General features: G+C 38.7%; 1 protein-coding gene across 1 annotated transcript in view; it reads left to right on the plus strand.

Annotated features, from left to right (window-relative positions):
* The window catches only part of KIAA1257 (KIAA1257 ortholog), a 33424-nt gene that overhangs the window by 8562 nt on the left and 4522 nt on the right, over positions 1-20340 (plus strand). The window contains exons 6-15 of the mRNA XM_026857375.1: positions 3453-3592; positions 5626-5724; positions 6387-6571; positions 8154-9037; positions 10023-10217; positions 13263-13560; positions 15315-15479; positions 16209-16421; positions 18229-18367; positions 19383-19544. Coding sequence (XP_026713176.1) covers positions 3453-3592; positions 5626-5724; positions 6387-6571; positions 8154-9037; positions 10023-10217; positions 13263-13560; positions 15315-15479; positions 16209-16421; positions 18229-18367; positions 19383-19544 — 2480 coding nt within the window. The remainder of the gene's footprint in view (positions 1-3452; positions 3593-5625; positions 5725-6386; positions 6572-8153; positions 9038-10022; positions 10218-13262; positions 13561-15314; positions 15480-16208; positions 16422-18228; positions 18368-19382; positions 19545-20340) is intronic.

Below are 20340 nucleotides of genomic sequence, written 5' to 3' on the forward strand. Positions count from 1 at the left end.
GTGCTGTATTGTAAGATTTGAGAGAATCTTGATTTTTAATCAATGCCTTGTTACATAATCTTGCATAATTCTTGGTTTGCTGCCTGTTCTGTTTTTAACAGTCCTCAGTTCCTGGTTTGTAGACTAAATGGATGCTTCCTGTTCATGTTCACCCTATTATAGCCTTTGCTAATCGAGCTATTTCCTTCTGCATTGTGTTTTTGAATAGGAAAGTAAATACCATGTGGTTGCATGATAAAGTAAAATGAGGCCCTCTGAGGCTTCATAACTGCTAGAATCAGTTGGGCTAGCAGGTTTATAACTTACATATCTTGCTTGTGAAAAAACAACCGTTGGAATGGGATTTTGTTTCTTAATGGTTTATGGGAGGAGATACTCAGTGCAAATGTGAGTTGGTGTTGTTGAAACTACGAAGTTTTACTCCAAAAATAGCATTGATGAAATCTGTCTCTGTAACTGAGAATGTGGATTGTTGCTGCTTTGTGTCTCATGAGCACGTCCTTTCTGCTCAAAGATGGGTGTCCACCTTGTGTAAGGTTTAATGTAGAACCCCAGGGCATTACCTTACTTTGGACTTGCACCACATTTTGTAAGCATCTATACTGATGCAGTATAAGGATATCTGAAGGATATTTGTCCAATTTAAGTCTGAAAGTGTAGTTCCTGATGCTGTTGCAGTTCCCTTGCATGCATTTATACTATCTGTCATGACAGTTGATGGAACATGAATATACGAGATCAGTATTTTGAAAAATTAAGAGCATGTGTTTAGTCTTCATGCAGACTTAACTTTCAATACAAATTAATTGGAATAGAAATAATTTTGGTGTAGAAATATTCTAGCAGTTTTCTAAAACCCTCCAAAATCATTACTGGTAACATATTATAGAGGTATTGCAGTCTAATGACACAAGAGCTATGTAAGAATATCAGGATATTAGTTCTTCTAGAGAAATTTACCTGTACAAAGTGAGGCTTGAACAGGATAAAATGAATTAAAGTTACATCCTTACATACATCACTGTTGCTCTTTCATGTACCTGAATGTTCTCGTTCCACCTGTATTGTGGCTGTGGTGGTGTTTCTTTCTAGCTTCAAAGAACTATTATGGTAATGGTCACGCCTTGTGGAGGACTAGTGAGTAACCTGACAAGTAGCCTACGTGTTTACTCTAAAACAAATCTGAGATTCAGGTTATATTTTACCAATTTTACTGGCAAAGTTTTGCTGCTCCTTTGCACACCTGGAAAATCTTTTTTTTGAAGAAGAAGAAGAATCAGTTTTCTTCCCTCATTTTGTGTCAAAAGTCTGCAGCCAGGAAATATGATAGTCAAAATAATTGTATGCTGCATTTCTTCTCCCAGATTGGTTCTGGAAAAACTCTTAATAGTGCTATAAATGCCCACATATGATCTGATATCCTCTGCTTTTTCAATCTGCAGTGGGGAGGTTTCCAACAAATCCACCATGTTACCTCCGTGAACTCCACACTACAGTTTCCTTCATTTATTCCCAACACCTGGAGGTTCCTATATATAGTGATGGTCTCTAGGGTCTCTGACTCTTTGCAGTTGGTTTGGTTTTGGGTTTTTTTGTTAATTGAGGTGAAAAAAACAGACTTATTGTTTTTAGTTTTAGCAGGTCTGGTTTTTTCGTAGCATGATGCTTTACTTATAAAACCACATGTAAACATTTTTATTTAGATTTTTTCATTCCCAGAGCAATTATTTTGACAGCCTGTCATTCACTACTTACTTAATGTTACATATATTAACAATTTTGACTGGGTTTTATAGGAATACAGAGATCTCAGAAAGAAGTATTTTTAATGTTGATCACTTTTAGTGCTGCAAAACCACACAACCAACCTTCTTTCCCCCCACTCCCAACTGTTATTATTATCCTTTTCGAAACATCTCTGAGGATAGGTAGAGTTATTTGGGAAATGTTTGGCTTAGCCTGGGTAATGAATTATATTTAGTGCTATAAACATACATTGCTCCAACCTTCACAGCCACAGTCTTGATTTGTTGCTCGCTGCATGGATGCCTGTCTCAATTAAACTAATGTTTGTGAAGCAGCTGAAGAACTTAGACCTCTGATATTAAAATTCCTGGGAGGAGAAGGAAGAAAGGATGTTTGAAGAATTTAGTGCCAAGGATAAAGGGAAGATGTTGCACATATTAATAAATCTGAGAGGAAACTCTGTAGAATATGATAATCTGGAGACAATACTGAACACCAGAAAGCCTTAAAGCAGTCATTATGAGAAGCTGTGGGGGTAGTAGTCAGGGAGAGTTGGACTTGGTGTCCCAAGCATATAATACTAGTCACATTCAGAGGTGACTAGATGACATGGAGTTCTTGTACTAAAAAAAAAAAAAAAAAAAAAAAAAAGTCATAATACGTATGTAAGAGTAGACTGCATGCATCTGTCTACATATATTGAGCTATAGTTATTTCATTATTAAATATTTTACCTCTCAAAATATCATCAAATGCCTTTATTTTCAAACTGCTATTATAAATCACACCTATAAAGCTAAGCAGAACAATGACCAGGTTTCGTGACTACTGATGTAAAAATTTCTTGGATGGACGCTCTGTTTTCTTGAAGTGCATGTAAAATGCTACCACCAATTCTGTCACCCCACTGTGCGGAATCTTTAGGGCCGAATCTGTTCTTCACAGATAAAACAATTTTGCTGTGGTATGTCTTGTAGTGACGCCCTCCAGGTACAATATGTAACAGTGATCTGAAGACAAGGATGACAAAATCTTTTATTCAGGAGATTTAAAATATGGTGAGGTTCATCTCTGTTAAACAGCCTTTTCTGCTGTTTCTGATTAATATTCATTTTTCAGCAGCAATAATATGTCAAATTTGTAAGGAATGTATGTACTTTAGGGAATAAAATGTGTGATGTCATGTGAAGAACCACTTGCAGCAGTGGCTGGTATTACAAAGTTTGGGAAGCTTGTTAATGCTGAAACTAAGTGAGAGCATTCCTAGCTGAATTTTCCACCTAAGGTGGCAGTTGTTCCTATAACAAACTGTATTAATTCCAGATTTCTAGTCTATCTGTGATCACTTTACAGGGTATACCAAATGTGAACACTAATAGAACAGACGTATTTCTCTTTCCTCAAAAAGCAAAGCAGATGTATAGATAAATCTGTAAGTAAGGTATTGTAGTATGTACTGTAAGATGTTTTACTTTATGCATCTCTTCAGGTACTTGCTTGGTCTCTTATCCAGAAGAGAAGGGCCATGTGTACTGTCAATATCCTTTTTTGTTCTCCTGACATTTTCTGGCAGCTGAGCTCTATTTGACTTGATTTTTATTTTTTTTTAAATTAGTATGGCAGGGATTTATTTTTTTATTTTCTATATTTCTTAAATAACTTCAGATCTTTTTAATGTTTCAAAGTATGATATTTGCAAAAAACAGATTTCTGGACAAGGCCAAACTTCGGAAGCAGAAAGCAGTTACTGGTCCTCTAGTTAATTCAACTTCAAAAGAAGCTGAGAAAACAAATGGTAATGTGCGAATTCTGACATATGGAGCAGACAAAACAGCCACCACAAATGGTAAGTTCTAGATGGAACTATGGACTAGATTTGAAAAGGTAGGCATGGAATTCTATTTATCTTCATTTTCTTTTTTGTTTTTTAAAGAATTCAAGGTTAAAACAAAGAAAAAAAAGTTATGTATCCTGTGCTCTAGCCTCAGCTCTGCCATGAGCTTTCTGTGCTTCTTCAGCAGCTAATAAAACTTTCTTCTTCATTTTCCTTAGCTAGTAGTGTGAAACAGGGATGATGATGGTACTTTCCTACCACTTGGAGTGTTCTGGGGGTGAAGCAATTGATATTTGCAAGGGACTTACTTGGGTGTGCAATGATGAAATCTGAAAAACAGTTAGAGAGTAATGTTGGAGCTACAACTGTAAAATTATCAAGCTGTTGTATCATATCACTTGCATTGCTTTTTCTGCTAGAGGCCAGTTTTTGTTCTGTGGTTTACAGTCCATTTTTATTTCCAGTGCTAGTTCGTTATGTTAAATGAAAAATTACAGCCCTCCTGAGTGATATTTTGCTCTCTCATCTGGAGCTTTCAATTGCCAAAGGCCCTATGAAAGATGGGAGGAGACGATAACCGCTGTGACAATGGACACTAGAGCATATATTAACTCACCCGTGTTAAATAGCATTCTTCTCTGGCCAAAAACTAGCACAGTATCATGGGGCTGCAGTAAACGTTATGAAAAGTACATTTGCTTATCAATAAGCATCACTGGGCATGACTGACAACTCAATTGTAGCATTGTGAATGTAGCAAGTGAATGCACTGATAGTGTCAACCAGATCTTTACTTCACAACTGTTTTCTATTGCTGTCCACTGTGGGAGAGTTTGGTGCTCCTGCTTTTATGGACGCACCTTGTGAAGAGTAGTAAAGGAAACAGTGATGCAAAACAGGGCATACAGAGAAACAGGCGGCATTCTGGAGCCCTCCTGTGCGCATGCACATGGTGTAGGCAGCTCAGGTTGCAGCACAGGGCTGTTATTGAAGAGTTTATCCCTGTGCCTTATCTCATCAGTTCTACACAGTTATCTCTCAGACTTCCACACGCTATTTCTTTCAGAATTAAGGCAGTTGGAACTTTGATTTATGAGCTTTCAATAAACAGTTACACACTTTGTAGGGAGTTCTCTATGTGGGTTATCATTTTGCTTATATTCAGAGTGGACTGTTTTTTCCCCAGTGTAATTTTGGTACTACTAATATTTCTTGTCACATTACTATTGTTATTAAAAGACAAAACTTTGGTAATAGATTGCGTGCCTCTCTTTCCTTCCTTCCATTTGAGTGTTAAATTTGTCCTTAAAATATTCTGCCATTCCTCTTATTATAGGAATAAGCCAGGACCAGCAGCAGTAATATTCCTGTAGTTCTTTTAAGTTGCTGCATTCACTTGCTACAATTTTTGTCAGACTTAAGCCACTTGTGCTGAAATTCTGTGCTTGCTTAGTTAACTGATTGGACAAAGCATCTGAAGCTAGGATTTAAATACTTAAGCCTGGGACTGGCTGTGCTTTTGCGGGTCAGGTAAAGACTGAATCTGAGAATAATTACTCAGCCTCTAAGAAAATAACAAATGATAATGAGTTTATCTTCATTGTATCCTTGTGAGGTAAAGGAATGACAATATTCCTGTTTTGTGGATGTGAAGTTATAAAATACAGGTTTCTGGAAACAGTAGAATACATATCACAAATAGTACCATATGTGTGTTGGAATGCATATATGCAAGGAAAGAACAGTAAAGTGGGAAAGATAAATTTAATTTTGGTAATTCCATAAACTTCTGATGCTGCTGTTGCAAATTTAACTGTCTTGTAAAGTAGGGATTTTATATATAGTATAGTGGACTGTGCAATGGAAATTTAAGCATATTGAAACACTAGCCTAAGTTGATGTTAAAGTATATAATCGGCATCTTTTTCTAAGGATGATACTGAATTATGCCACCTACTGCAGTAAATTTTACATTATTTCTTTGATTAATTGCGACAAAATGTTTCCTTCTTCCGACTCTCTCCAACCCTGCCTTGCATCAACAGGTGGAAGAGGTTCTGGTCCTAAAAGAACCATGGATGCTACTGTGGCAAAGAGTTGTGGCATTGCTTCACTGCAGCTGGCTGTCATGCCTCTCCTCTCAGGTATTATTCTGCTCGGGAGGGAGTGTCACACTAGGTGTATGCCACATCTCCTCCTCTGAAGTGCCTGTGCTGGTGGGTCTGCCTCATGGCAACTCTCTTGGAAGATCCCAAGGGAATTTCACATTCTGGATAAAAGCTGCCTGGTTAAGAAAGATTTGGGATTTGGTTTTGATCTGGGTGAGATTGACATATGTTCAGAGGTCTGTGTGCTCTGAAGGGCAGGATGTCAAAAATAATTCTCATTGTGGTTCTCCATCAGCTTGTGCATCTAAATTCTTGTATCCTATTTGATCTAGAATGTGTTGAAAGTGGGATATTGGTCAGAGTGGGTTAGTGCTGTGTTTTTTTCTGACTGTAACCAGATTAACATTCATTATTAATATATAGTCCCATTTTTGTGTGCAGTGAGTTAAATCTCCCCTTTGTTCTGTGCACACAGACAGAAATAGGCGTATGTCATGCAACATGGAACTTGGCTGCTGAGCAGATGGATGTGGCAAAGCTTCTTGCAGAGAAGCCAATTTGTTTAAGGGTGCTTGTTTACCTTCAATGAAGAGTTTAATTTTGGTGAAAAGTCTCTGAACTTCTTTAGTTTTTGTGAACTATTATGTGAACTGTATATTTGCTTCTATAACAGTATTTAACCCTCTGTGTTTAAAAAGGAGAAAAATCAGTGATCAGTCGTCTGGCAGAAAACAACCCTGAAATTTTAGATGCTTACATGACTTTCACTGTGGAAACACCTCTTCTGTCCGAAAGACAAAGACGTGAATTGAATCCATTGACTATAAGGATTAATTCAGCTACCTGCCTGCCAAACACACCTGTACCAATAGAAGTGCTACAGGTAACACATACTGGTACTTCTTTCTGAAATAATTTCCTTGTTACCTTCAAGTATCTTTCTTAAAATATGAGCATGGTTTTAAAGATAATTTTCCCTATTAGCAGCAAAATTGGAGAATATGACTAACATATTTCCTGAAAAACATGTGGCCAGATGCCTGTATTATCAGAGGCACTGGCAGAAAAACAACAATCCGTTTGTTTTCCAAGGGCAATAATTTATATATAGTCATCCCATTTTGATGTCTGAGTAGTGGATCTTGAGTAAGCCAGAGAAGATCTAGTCCAGTCATAGCACTATATTGTTTGCAACAACTTGCTTGACAAGTGTAGGTGTTGACGTGCTCATCAGGACAACTTCTATTGCTGTGTTAAAAGTATTATTTAACTTAAAAAAAAGCAAATGCTTCACATCTTTAAAAATGTTGTGAACAAATAGAGTTCTATATTGGTGAGAATGTAGTTTAAAGTTTTTGATCTTATACTTTTAAATTTTGGGAGATGAGTTAGAAAGTATGTTCTCTTGTCAAATAGTTGCATTTTTAGGCTTGACGAAATGCTATTATAAAGGCTTTTTTCTGAGTGTTATATACTGTTGATGTGAAAATGAAATTAAGGTCAAAAACCTTTGCTTTCAGGAGCTGTTTTGTTGATCCCTAGCTGAGGTGAAATTATAAGGGAATAGTATATGAAAGGTCTGGTTCAAGTTGCATCAGCCTCGTCCTTAACAGTAGTAGGATGTTTTATTGTTGTTGAAGTGAAAATAGTTTAATAATATGTCAGGGATTTTATAATGGCATATATAGTTCTGTGGTGGAGTTTCACACTGAAGGGTTTATAACAGACTAGGCAAATTGGCTTAGCATTTATGAAGAGAAAGAGGGGGAAAAAGTCAGTAACTGTGCAACATAAATAACAGAGACAACCACTCTGTAGTTTCTAATGCAATTCGCAGACTGACCACAGAAGTTTTGACTTTGTTTCCCTTGCCATGTGGGCTGCTCTGTGAAATAATGAACTGTTTCAAATTTGTAATTCTCAGGATAGTCCTTGACAGGTAGCCTCCACTCCATGCAGGCTGCTGTAATGTTGATGGACGCTTACATGGAGGAAGCACAGCAAGTATTGTGGAGTGAATCCCCCTGTTTGCCTCCCCAGATTTGTAAACAATTAGTTAATAATGGAGATCACAACTTCTAGCTATAGGCATTTATTTCAGGCCTCTAATCCTACAGTTGAATGCACAGGGAGAAACAAAATTGCTCTAGGAGCCATCGCAGTCCCCAACATGCTCCTCTAATGATCTAGAAACAATGAAAGGTTTTCTGGCATCTTTGAGTAGTCAACAGAGTTGAGGACAGGCAAATGAAGTATTTGGATAAAGGATGGTATATTCCCAAGACCCAGGATCCAGGAATGTAGAATTGTTTCTTTGCTACCTTGGAAGACCACAGTTTGTGCTATGGAGTACACCCCCCATACCTTCTTGACTAGAAAAGCCAATTGTTCTGTGAGGTTAAAAATAAAAAGGAAAAAGATTAATGCTGCAAATATCTGTTTCTCTTCATCTTTTTGTTCTTTAGAGATTGTGTGTTCCCACCTACTGCAAATACAAATTTCACAGCTTTCCACCTCATCAGACTCATGGACAAGTCCATGGAACTCATGTCTACTTTAAGGATGTTAATGTACTTCTAACAGGGACAATGAAACCTGGGGAATTACAGAGGTGTCTTAGAGGTCCACCTTTGGAGATTGAAGTTCATGACCGGGATAGAAATATGAATAACAACACAAAAAAGCCCTGTTTGTTTGGGGAAGATGAACCTGATGAAAAAGTGGGTAAGGTGAGCTTCCCTCCTTGCAAATCCACAATCTGTAGTTCTTCTACAAAAAACAAAGTGTGGCATCCTCATGGGGTAGCCAAAGTCAGTCTAACTGAGTTATTGTTGGGGAAAAAGTACCTGGCTATCAGTGCTCCCATTCGTAGCTGTTCAGCACCAAATACAGCTACTATCAGTGAGGAGGATAAAAAAAAGAAGATAGCAGAATCAGTGAATAGTTCTTCCCTGCTGCCTATGGGACATTATCTAGAATCAGACTCGCTTTTGAAAATAAGAGTGGAAATAGCTGTGCCGTTGGGATTGCATGCTGAAATTGCTGAAGTGACAAGTTGCCTGTATGGTTGTATAATCTACATTTTTGACTACAATAATTCACCTTTATTACACAATTTGGTGGATGAGATTACAGAAATCAATGCTAAAGCCCTCCAGCTGGACTGCTATCCTGTGCACTTAATCACAATGGCTCTTGCTGCATTAAAACTGAAAACCACGCTTGAGAAAGTTTCTGAGTTGGATATTGTTACTGGTTTTCACTTACTGGATGGAGCAACTCATCTCTTTGTCTTGGAGGGATTAAAAGACAAAGCAATCAAGAGACTATGGGATAGACACTTTGAAAGGTAGGGGATTTTACAGGTTTTAATCAGTTATTTCCTTAGTTCAGAGATTTTAGATAGAGTTATACCTCCCCCTTTCCTATCTATACAAAGATATGCATAGTTGATGCTTCCTATGCAGTTTCAGTGGATATGAGTCCCAGTGGCTGCTTTACTTGAGGCATAATCTTTTCATCTTCACCACATTACACCATAGGTCATCCATGTAAAGTTAAAATGAGAATGATGCAACATATACTTTATTTTGTTAAGCTGTACTTAGTTTGTGGAAACAGCACTATAATCTGCCATTTCTAAATAAGAACAAAATACTTAATGGGATCTAAAACAGAAGTAGTCACTATAAGAAAGCTGGACTTCAAGCCATTTCTTTGAGCTTAGAGGAGAATGTGACAAATTCCAAGTGAGTGTCTCCCTGACATTTTATGCTTAAAAAATAATGGATATTTTTTCCAGCACTGTAGCATGTTGTTAAAGCTTTCCCATGGTGGTTTGTTGTGGTTTTTTTTTGATGCAAGTCACTTCATTGCAGTTATTGAAATTATTTATTGCATGAAAAGTTGTCTCTTGTCAGCGCTCACCTGTAACCTAAATTGAAGCTTTGTTTTACTGCTGTAGTATGAATTTTGGTATTTGTAGTAGAAATATTTATATAAAGCTTTTGTAGCTGCAATAAGGCTGTTAAGGAGCACAACACTGATGAAACCGAGGTGAGCTTTTTTGAGCTTTTTTTCAAATGTTTAACATGTGGCTTAAAAAAGACAACATATGCCACTCAGTTATGCCATGAGAGTTTTGGTATTTTTTTCATAATTTTGCCCCAAAATAATTTTCCAGAACAGTTCATGTGAAGTGAAGGCCATAAGAGGTTCCATCTAGAGGACAAAAGCAGAGCAATTTAATCAGAGAGTGACTGTGCTGCAGAACTGAGGAAACCTGAGATGCGGGCTGGTTGTTTTAACCTTGTCATTGGGGTACTTTGTTACAGGACTTACAGACATGAAGATGGACAACTGGAAATACTGTATAACTCACAGCTGTCTTTCCCTGAACGCCTGTATACAGACCTGGAAGCAATCTTTTATCATTTCTGCCTCTGTCAGCCTCTCTGCACTATAACAAAACAGCCTCTGCTTTACATCAGAGGTATGGTTCCTTGGGCATGTTTCCAAGCCTTGTCCAGGTATGACTCATCCAGGTTCATGGTCGAGAAATGAAATGTTAGCAAAGTAGAGTGAATATCTGATCCAGAAAATAATGCTCTTGAATGGATATCTTTTCCCTGACAAAAGCAGTCTGTGGGCCTGTTGGGTATCTCAGATTTTAGATGAGGTGTGGTAAGACAGAAGAGCATGGGTTTCTAACTGCTGATGTAGTGGTAACTTGGTATCAGTGAGCCCACTTTTAGTTTGGGCAGGAGTTTATAATTTGTAAAGAAGAGAGGTGTGTCAGTAGGATAGTATATGAGAAAACAATTGAATATAATACAAACAGAAGGAAGATAGAAGTCCAGTGTCAGAAGGGAAGGATTTACTTCTCTGCTCTGTTCTCACAGAGGTGGTGGAGGATGGAGTAAAGGAGACTTCCAAATAGGACTTGATAGAACCAGAAAGTTACTTGAACTAAGTTGGGAATTCTAAAACCTGTTTCCCTATGGTAACTAGAGAAAGGGAAGAGTTTTGTGAGAATTGGGAGAATATGTTTTCTGTTCTGGCTTTTTGTCTGGGGGTTTTAGTGCATGATGTATTGCTGGATCTCTGCCATGTTGGCCACTTTGTCAGCATGCAGGTGTTCACAGCTGTTTGCCTTACAGCATCTCTGACATTACGTCTCGTGAGATGGATTAAAGAAAAAGAAAGTGAGTGAAGTTGTATGTGCATACATCTCTCTATATATATTTTACTAATCTATGAAAAAGTTTCTATGTGTGATTTTTTTTGTTTGTTTGTTTATAAAATAAGACACATCTAATGAGAGGTGGAAAAAGTACCATCCATCTTTGATATGAGCAACTTGGGTTTAGAAAGCAGAGAGAAACTGCGACTGCTTACTTTCTTGCTGGAAATAGACTGGCTTGTTTAGATTAACTTCCGAACCAAAATTCTGCAAAGCTTATTTGAAATGAGTGGGGACATTCAGTTCTGAGATAGAGTGAATGTCTCCTAGACACCAATCTCATTTTATAAAAAGTTCTTGAAAATGTGCAATAATATACACACAATCTCGTAGCAGCCTTCCCCCACATGTTTGCTTTTTGGTAAAACATATTCAGTAATGTGTGTTACATATGGATCACCCATCTACTACAAGTTTTATTTTGCATATGTCAAAGCAGTTGCTGAAAAAATGAATGCAGTACACCTCTGATCTAGCAGGCAGGGTTTGTATACCTGTCTGTTTCTGCTTGTTGTCTGACCCATTCAAGTTCAAGAACTGTTTATTTGATGATTGCTAATTAAACTTAACTTCATTAAGCTAATGAAGAGCCAGGCATTTACACTTAAAGTTCTGAAGTATATTCATTCTAATGATCTGCATGTAACTTGGGTACCTCTTCACATATCTGTAATTTGTTTCATGCTTATTCTGTGAGATAGTGAAAAGAACACAATATGAAGGTTACTGGTGGCCATCACTGTGATGTCCTTAGAAGTTCTTTTTTCTTTTTATTTTTTTCTTTGATGATGGCTGGTAAATACCTTTCTTCCTTAAGCAATGTGTTGACAATATTTGAGGTAGAAAATAACATAATACTGCACATTTTAGATACTGGGTAGTTAATTTTATTGTAGTACCTCCTGTGTAAAAAAAAGAAAATTAAATCAGCAGGTTGGCTGCTGTGCACAACTTGCTAGATAGCTGCAGCTCAGGTTCCTGCAGTGAAAGTGAAGGTTTTGGGATGGTTGGGATGATTTTAAATGCAGAGGATTGTTTTTCCACTGGAGAGAAGTGAAGCTGCGGGAATGATTACTATACTTCGTAGCACTCATTGCTATAAAGTAGAGAGAACCTCAGTAAAGGCATCTTTAGTGGCTGAGGCAATGTCTGTCTAGACACCCGCTCTCTTCAGCAGCTCACCACCCAGATGAGAGAATCATGTCTGCCAGGCTTTGGGTGTTAGTCCTTTCTGCCATACCCTCCTTCTGCTGTGTCTGTAATTATTCAGAGAAATACAAATAAATTCTTCACTGGAGTATACAGACTGTGAACTGTGTTCAAGAGAAGTCTCTAACTTGTAGAACTCCTGGGGGTTTTTTAGTTTTTGGTTTGCTGTAGTCAGTCAGTGGTTCAATGTATGCACAACAGAAACTGCTGCTTCTTGATGCGTTTCCTTCTGCTAAAATTAGGCAAGAAAGTAATTGTAGAAAAGCTAATGTATGTGGTCCATATGCACAGCATCCAATTTATTTTTTAACATACCAATATAAACCCAATTTGTGTCATTAATGCTGGTGCAACTTTGAAATTAATCTTAGTTATCAGTTGCATGATATGTTCAGAAGTAATGGTAAGAAAATAATGTTCTTTTACAGTACTTTATAAAGTTACTCTCCTCAAATAAAGAATAGCTATGTGATAAATGAATTAACAGATTTCCAATTCTGGCAAGGAATCATAATACAATGTTTGGCTATCAGGTACATCACTTTATTTCATGGCCTCTGCCATGGCCTGAGCCAGGGAAGCGGAGGATTGAATTAAGTGCATGAGTATAAAGTGTGTGCCTGGTGCTCAATAGCTGACATATATTTAGGACTGCTTTTGTGTTGAGACTAGTCTTTTCAGGGCAAATTTAGTGAATTAAATCAGACGTGAGGTAAGCGCTCTTATAAATGGCATATAGAATAAAAGTTGATCAGAATGAGACATGAAATAGAGATAAGGCAGGGTGGGTGTTGGTGGGTGTTCAAGAAAAATATGGGTCATCCACTAGAACCAGTGTGCACGAAGGAGTTTGGTTTATTGCCTTTCAAGCAGAGGCTAGAGAAATTCAGCAACTAATCACGGACTTGAAGCTAAATCGAGCACCAGCAACATTCCTAGGTTTATTAAGCTGCTAAACTTCTTTATTGCTGCTAAATGCCAATGTACATGAACTGACCTGAACTTCTTAATAAATAGATGTTTCAAGAAGGTTGTATAGTTTTTCCACAGTAATATTAACTGTAATGATTTGATTGGAGTGAAGTTTTTTGTAAACTAATAAAATGTTGATGTCTGTTTGTAGGCTCAGTTACCTCTGTCACAGTAAGAGGTTGAGGGATGTAATTCATGGGGATCTGCTGCCCTCAGCAGAAATGATCTCAGTCTTGAGTCACGAGTATGGAGTTCCCGTAACCGATGAGGATCTCTTCACTAGGAAACCTCCTTTACCCTCATTTTCCTCTGATGACTGTGCAGTACCAGGAAAAGTTATCAGAGTGAAACAGGCAGTATATTCTTCATTAGATAACTATAATGAAGTGTATGTGCAGCAGAAGAAAGAAATAGCAGACAAAAAGTCTTTTGAGAGAAACCATATTGAGGTGAGTAGTTTGTGATATGCAAGAGGCAACCCTCAGAGTCCTTCATTAACATGTCCTTCATCTCCCAAAACAATGACTTATTAGACTTACAAACTTTCGGTAGGGTGTTTGTAGGTATTGTACAAACATAAAAAAGTGCACGCTAATTTTATTTTGAAAAAGTTGAATTGCAAATGTAAGTGCTTCTCAAAGGGAAAGACAAGTCTATGCTCACGGGTAAACAGAGGAGACGGTGTGTGAGTGGGAAGGAAACCAATTGATTAAAGAACTTGTAATTTCTTTTGGGGTTGGTTCCTACTTTTCATTATCTCTTTCTTCTCCATAGCCCCCTCATTGTGCTTCAGCATGTCATGCAGGCTTCAGATGCTTGTGGTGGGCCAAGTCAGCTAAGCTCACACATGAAAACTGCTTTTTTCTTTTGCGTGTGAAAGACCTGCTTGCCTTCGGGCAACCATGATGGCATTTATTCTTAACTAAATAAAATCAGCAGTTTCAGACAGATCTGAGCTGAGCTTTTAGGAAATGGTGAAGAACTTTAGAACCTCTTCTCACTTGTAACCAAGTGTCAATCCACCCCTTCTGTTGCCTCAGGGAAAACATGTTGAAACTAAACCCTTTTCTGTTAACACAGACATCAAAGAAGGGGTGTCCAGCATGTTTTCTGGGAGTCTGAATTGGGTTTTGGAATATATTGCTTAGTTGAGGACTCTAGCCATCCTGTGGTTTGTGAAGAATAGTTCTGAATGTTTTTTCCTGTGTATATTTTAATACAAAGAGGTTTTGCCTGATGTATGGAAATCTGTGTTCCTGTGTAAGGGTACTGTCCTGGAGATACTGAAAGAAATGTAACTCCTAAGTACTTCCTTTCTCAGTCTTAGTCTGTTGATAAAGGATTATTATGTGAGGCTAGAAAAAGAGACAGTCTTAAGTAATTGTTCCTGGTACTTGCATTTAAGTAGATTAAGTGTAGAGTTATTTTATTACATGTACAAAGTTAGCAGTCTTCTCAATGTACGTCTTTTGACCAGTTTTTGTTTTCTATATGCTTCTGAATCAAGAGGGTAATAGAGGAACTGGGAAGTCCTCTATAGAAAAAAAAAAAAAATTAATAGCAGGTAAGGTAACCTTTCAAGCTTTTTGATTTAAAAAAAAAAAAAAAAGTTGATGTCACAGTGAAGTGACATCCAAAATGCAATTTTCCCCTCTTGCTGTAATTACCTGTTACGGCAGAGTCTGTATTCAAAGCCATAATTACCATCAACACAGTAGAATGGTGTTCTTAAGTCAGTGAATAGGTATGAGGGTCAGTAGAGAAATATGAGGAATTCTAAAAAATGGTGTTTCCCACATCACTGTATTTGCTGGGGTGTTAATGGAATGATAGAAATTAAAGAACTAATCTTATTTCATTTGAAGACACCTAGCAGCAGCTCTGCAGAACAACTATTTAGATCTGTAACTAGAAGTCATGCTCACCATGGTGAGTGCTTGCATCCAGTCTGCTGCCATTAGTCTTGCAGAATATCACATGCAAGGTGAAATGGTGCTATTTTTTTTTTTAATAGAGTCTTTTTCTGGACTATTTTATTAACAAAGAACTGTGGTGTAATAAAACTATATATAGGTTTTTTATGGGGTTTTTTTTTGTTTTATTAAAGTTTTATTTTAAAGTTTACATATTTAAATTTTTTGTCTTTTTTTGTAACATTGAACTCACAGTTCAGACAAGAACTCCATGTAATGTCTCTTTGCAGGCTAACATTGATGCTATATGTCAACTCAAAGGAAAGCTGAAAAAGCCAAAGTTTGAAGTTTTCAGGATTTCTCCTATTGATGGCAAATCTGTCTTCAACTACAGCTCTCAGAGACTGAATTCTGCAGAACTTGCAAAGCAGCATCTTCGTCAGGAAATGGCAAAGGCAAATTGAGACACGTAACTGGAAGATCTTGGTCTATATAGTGCTTTAAAAAGAGAGATGAATTAAATAGTTTTACACTAGTAACTCCCGTGTTAGCCCACAGAAAGGGAAGTTGGGATCCCAAAGGATCTCAGCCTGAGCAGTAGTCTTTGCTGTGTAAAATTCTGTTCTTCATGCCATTCGTTATAGTCAAGTTGTCTTGTCTCCACAGCTGGGGCTCAGTGCAGACAGGGATGGCCTAGGTGGTCACTTCTAGCTCTGTGTCCCACACATATGCAAGTGGGAGCATTTGAGTAATTGCAGTGTTGATGTATGCAGTATTAAGTGATTTGAAGAATCACATTTATCTGCTTTTGTCTGAATAGCTGGCTTGAATCTTACTAACAAATGCTATTTTCCTGTCAGCAAGTGGAAATTATTGTAGCTCTGTGAATGCTGTTCATGATGTGCCATGAACACAGTATAAACTACAGTTCTCTTTTTGTGCAAATGGTATTAAAGATATTTCTTTCTGTAATTATTTTACAGAGATCCTATTATACCACTTGTCATTAAATCCATAATTAGATCATAATAGAATGAAATTTAAAATCTTTGGGTTTAATATTTAATGATACATATTTTGTATAGTTTTGACTTGCTGTCTTAAGGAAAGAAATTATAGTGGCTCCTTTCCCAGCAAAGGGGAATTCACAATTACAAAATTTTTTTTTTTTTTTTTTTTTGTAGGAACCAAAGAACAGATTCACTTATTGTCACAAGTATCTGTCAGCCACATTTGACCCAGTGGATGTGGCTGCTGCCTGTAAGGAATTCTTTGCAAAATCCAAGAGTATGTGGCTGTCACCAGATGGATTTGTATTTCCTGGATTTAAGAGCAGCATTGAAAGCAACCTGCACCCTCAGATGCCTGATGAGGCACGTTTGGAGGAGCTAAGTGAGGTAACAGAAAACTTAAACGAACAGTCCTGAGTGAACTCAAGCATTTTAGGAGACCTGAAAGAGACAGACTGCTGTAACATGTGGAGGTCTCTTTTGAGGGTGACATCTGTATTTGCAATTTGGGTACATCAGCACCTAGCTCACTCAGGTGATAATTTGTTTATCACAAATACTACCCTGAACCCATTTGCCAGTATTAATTGGATATTAATAGGTAATAATGGACCATAGAGTGCTTTGTTTTACATTTATAGGTGGGGTCTAGTGTCAGAAAAATCATATTATTGCACTCTGGATGGGTTCCAGGCTGTTCTTCATGAGTTGTCAATCTAGTTGTAGCCTTCCTTCATGTTTCCAAGCTGGAAGAGGGACAGCAGGCTTACAGAGCAGCAGCTGCTGGCAGTGAGTTACTGAGCTGAAATCAGTGGGGCAGTGTGATATTCGGTGTGGGAGTAGCAGCTGATGGTTGTATTGACCATTGGCACCTCCTGATGGGATGAGAGAGGGAGGAGAGCTGACTTCTTGCCCCAGACGACCCTAAGTGTAACCCAGCAGCACCAACAGCTGTGTAGCACCAGTGTGAGCCATGGAGCTGAGAGAGAAGAGGAAGGAGGCTCCTTCTGCTCAAGCAGGGACCTCACGGGTATGGCCAGCATTGTACTGGATAATGGAGACTGATTCTGAGCTTACCATTCATGTTACCTGAATGGAAGGACAAAAGCAGAAAACTGTTAGGATGCCATTCTGAAGCAGTCTGGGTTTGATCCATGACCTCTTTAACCATTCTGGGTTTCTTCTCAAACATGGAATTTGACCGTCTTTTGTAACACCATCCCTTAGGAGGCAAAAAAGTTTGTGGTGTTCTTCTGGTTTCCTGAAATATCTCCATTCAGTTTCTGCACTGACTCAGCTGTCCTTTAACTGTACAGTTTTAGGTAAAACAGTGGAAGGACAGGGCTAACAACAGACAGTGAATCTTAATTTGTAGTTGAGAAAGGACAGTTTTATCTGAAAAAAAATCAAACTGGTATTTCAGCAGTGGGTAGTCAGAGGACAGCAAAAAGTTGAACTCTGTTTCACAGTTGTGATGATGAATGTTCCTGCCGTGATTCCAGGGCACGTGCTGCTTCCCTCGCCTGCCTCCTTGGGACTCCTGGGCTCTTGGCCCCAAGAGCTGAATAGTAATGATTGTATTTTTAGAAGCATTAGGACAGCTTCTGCTTTCTAAAAGCACTGTGCTTTAAGATTATCCTTGAGATGATCTGTAGCTCTCACCGTCGTGGCGATCCTGTACAGCCAGCCCACTTCTTACCACTGGGAAAAGATAAATAACTAATGAGGTTTTGGAGTGGGTCTGTCTCAGTCTCATTGTGTGGAGGAGGACACTGACACCAAGTCACATGGACAAGAGGGATGGTCCGAGTTTGCCTGCGAGTTTAGCAGCTGTGCCTGAAATACAGAAAAGTGCATCAGATCCTTTATATCACTGCAGAGAAATGTGACAGAACTATGAAATTGAATCCCCTGCCAGGTATTTTTCAAGTATATAGCAAATGCCTGCATGTTAGATAACAGCTCAGTACTGGAGTATCAGCATCTTGCTCACGAAATGGATTTTTGTTCTTATGCATCAAACACAACAAATTGGAAGGCTGCTTACAGAGAGATAGTCTTGTGTAGTGACTTTGGTAAGATCCTATTAAGGTAGTTGTTAGATTGCTACCCAAGAATCTGGCTAACTTATTTTTTGTGACTGCTCCCTGGTGATTTTGGTCTGGCTTCTTAAAGTGATTCAATTTTTGTTTAGAAATGGCAGGAGAATGTTCTGCATGCTAACATGGAGCCAGTGCTGTCACGAGACAGATGGAGCTGGGACAGACGGCACATTGATTTTGATCTTTACAAGAAGCCACCTGAGCTCTTCACGACAGCAGCCCCGCAGACTGGTAATGGATCTGTTAAAATTAACTAATCTCAAAGCTTTTAACTTGAAGCTCTGACATGTGGTCCCAAAGCTTGTTCAGTTCTGCCATTGAGAAAGGGAGTTTGAATGCAAAGAGGTTTTAGCAAGGAGATTCATATCCAGCAAAACTTTGTACTCTCGTGAATGAAGCATCTTCAGGTGTCAGATCTTGGCCATACCCCAGTTTCACCCCTCCATTTACCCAGCTTCTTAGCCTTAGTTCCTTTGTCTATAGTAAAGAATGACAGGGAAGTACAGAGCCTTCTCTGCGGGTGCTGCTGTAAAGTCACCTTTGGTGGCTGCCTGTTCTTCCTTTGCACAGGTTGATGACAATCAGCTTTAGTTACCAAGGTCAGACAAAAAGCTGCCTCGCAGACCGTGAGCAACACCAGATGATTGGGCCAGAGACGAGACGGTTAAATCTGCAGCCTGCAGCGTGCCTTGGGGAGGCGGTCAGAGAACAACCTCCTGTTCTCCCACAGGCAGCAACAAAGTTGTATTTCGTTATGAAACAGTATTTTGAAAAACTTGCCATGTGTTTCTTTTTTGCCCAGAACCAACTGAGATTCGCTGGAATGTTTACAGTCAGAAAATAATAGATTTATTGTGGTTGTTACACTTTTTCATCTTTTACAACTTTTCTGTGGCACATTACCCTGTAACTTGCAAAGCACTTGGTTAGTGCAGTTTGTCTTAAGTGTTTCTTACAGAGAAATGCTTTTGGAAGCAGTAAGAATTAATTCATTCATGTGTGTTTTACGGAGCCTACAGGGCAGTGAATGGTCTCTGCTGTGGGCACTAGCCTTTACTCTTAACACCGGTATAATTTCTTCTAGTGGAATCCTTGTGAGAAACGTTATTTGCAAGAGAGGCTTTTAGCCCACCTTTTTTTTTAGTTTGAACAGCCAAAACTTGTCTTTTCTATCTAACTGGTTTCTATTGCCTGTTTGTTTGTTGGTTTTTTTTTTTTGTTACAATCTGTTGTTGGCCTTGTGAAGATGCTACTCGGATTCTGAAAACTCAGTTTGGTGATGCCAGGCCGAAAGCTCACCAGCACTCCACAGCAGCTGAGTTACCCACAGGTGGGCGAAGAGCCAGGTTTCAGCTACGGAAAGACGAACCTCTGAAATCCTCTCAGGATGGCAGGACCAGTTTTGAAAGTAAAGGGTGACTCTGAGTCCTGATGACCCTGGCACCTACCTTTGCACAGCAACAGCTGTCCTGCACTTTGTGGAAGGCATGTGACACTCTTAGCACAATACTTTTGGAAGTAAAAATATTTCTTAAAATTGGTGTTGATAGCGCTGACTCAGTCTTAGAAAGCTCTTGGAAAAAGGTATCAGCCTGGCTGTAAAATGATTTATTTTCTTTTCAGTTCTTTGCTTTGATGCTCAGAGATAATGGAGGAAGAGGGGGAATTTCTGTTCAATTAACTAACTTGCCTGTCAGTGTGCAGTGGGTGAGAAAAGAAGAACAATTTTTGGCCAGCTGGCTTAGCAGCTCTGAAAGAAATTGTAATGTCCCCTAATGAAATGGCAGGGTCGAGGCACTTCTATAGATGAGGTGCCAAATGTCTCCCCCTGTGTTCTCTCGATTACCATAGTGCTGTATGGACTTCCCCAGCGTTGCACTTCAGCCTCTTGGTGCCGAAATCCCACACAGACACCCCAGTTTGCAAGACTAAAGGATTTGTGCTCATTAATGTGAAAAGCTGTATGGGTGGCCTGCACCTAACTGTTCTTTTGTTGGTGGAATCCTAGCCAGTGTTCACATCCAAATGACTGACACAAACCCGGGGTGTGCAAAAAGCTGATTTTGATCAAAGGGACCAAAGCTCACTGTTGGCTACAAATGCTCTAGAAAAACAAACAGGAACTACGAGAATGTTGGTAACAAAAGCAGAGTTAAATCTTTGAGACCAACTCACTGCCAACAACAACACCCCCCCCCCCCCCC

Source organism: Athene cunicularia, assembly GCF_003259725.1.
Source record: "Athene cunicularia isolate RWA chromosome 12 unlocalized genomic scaffold, athCun1 chr12_part1, whole genome shotgun sequence".
NCBI lineage: Eukaryota > Metazoa > Chordata > Aves > Strigiformes > Strigidae > Athene > Athene cunicularia.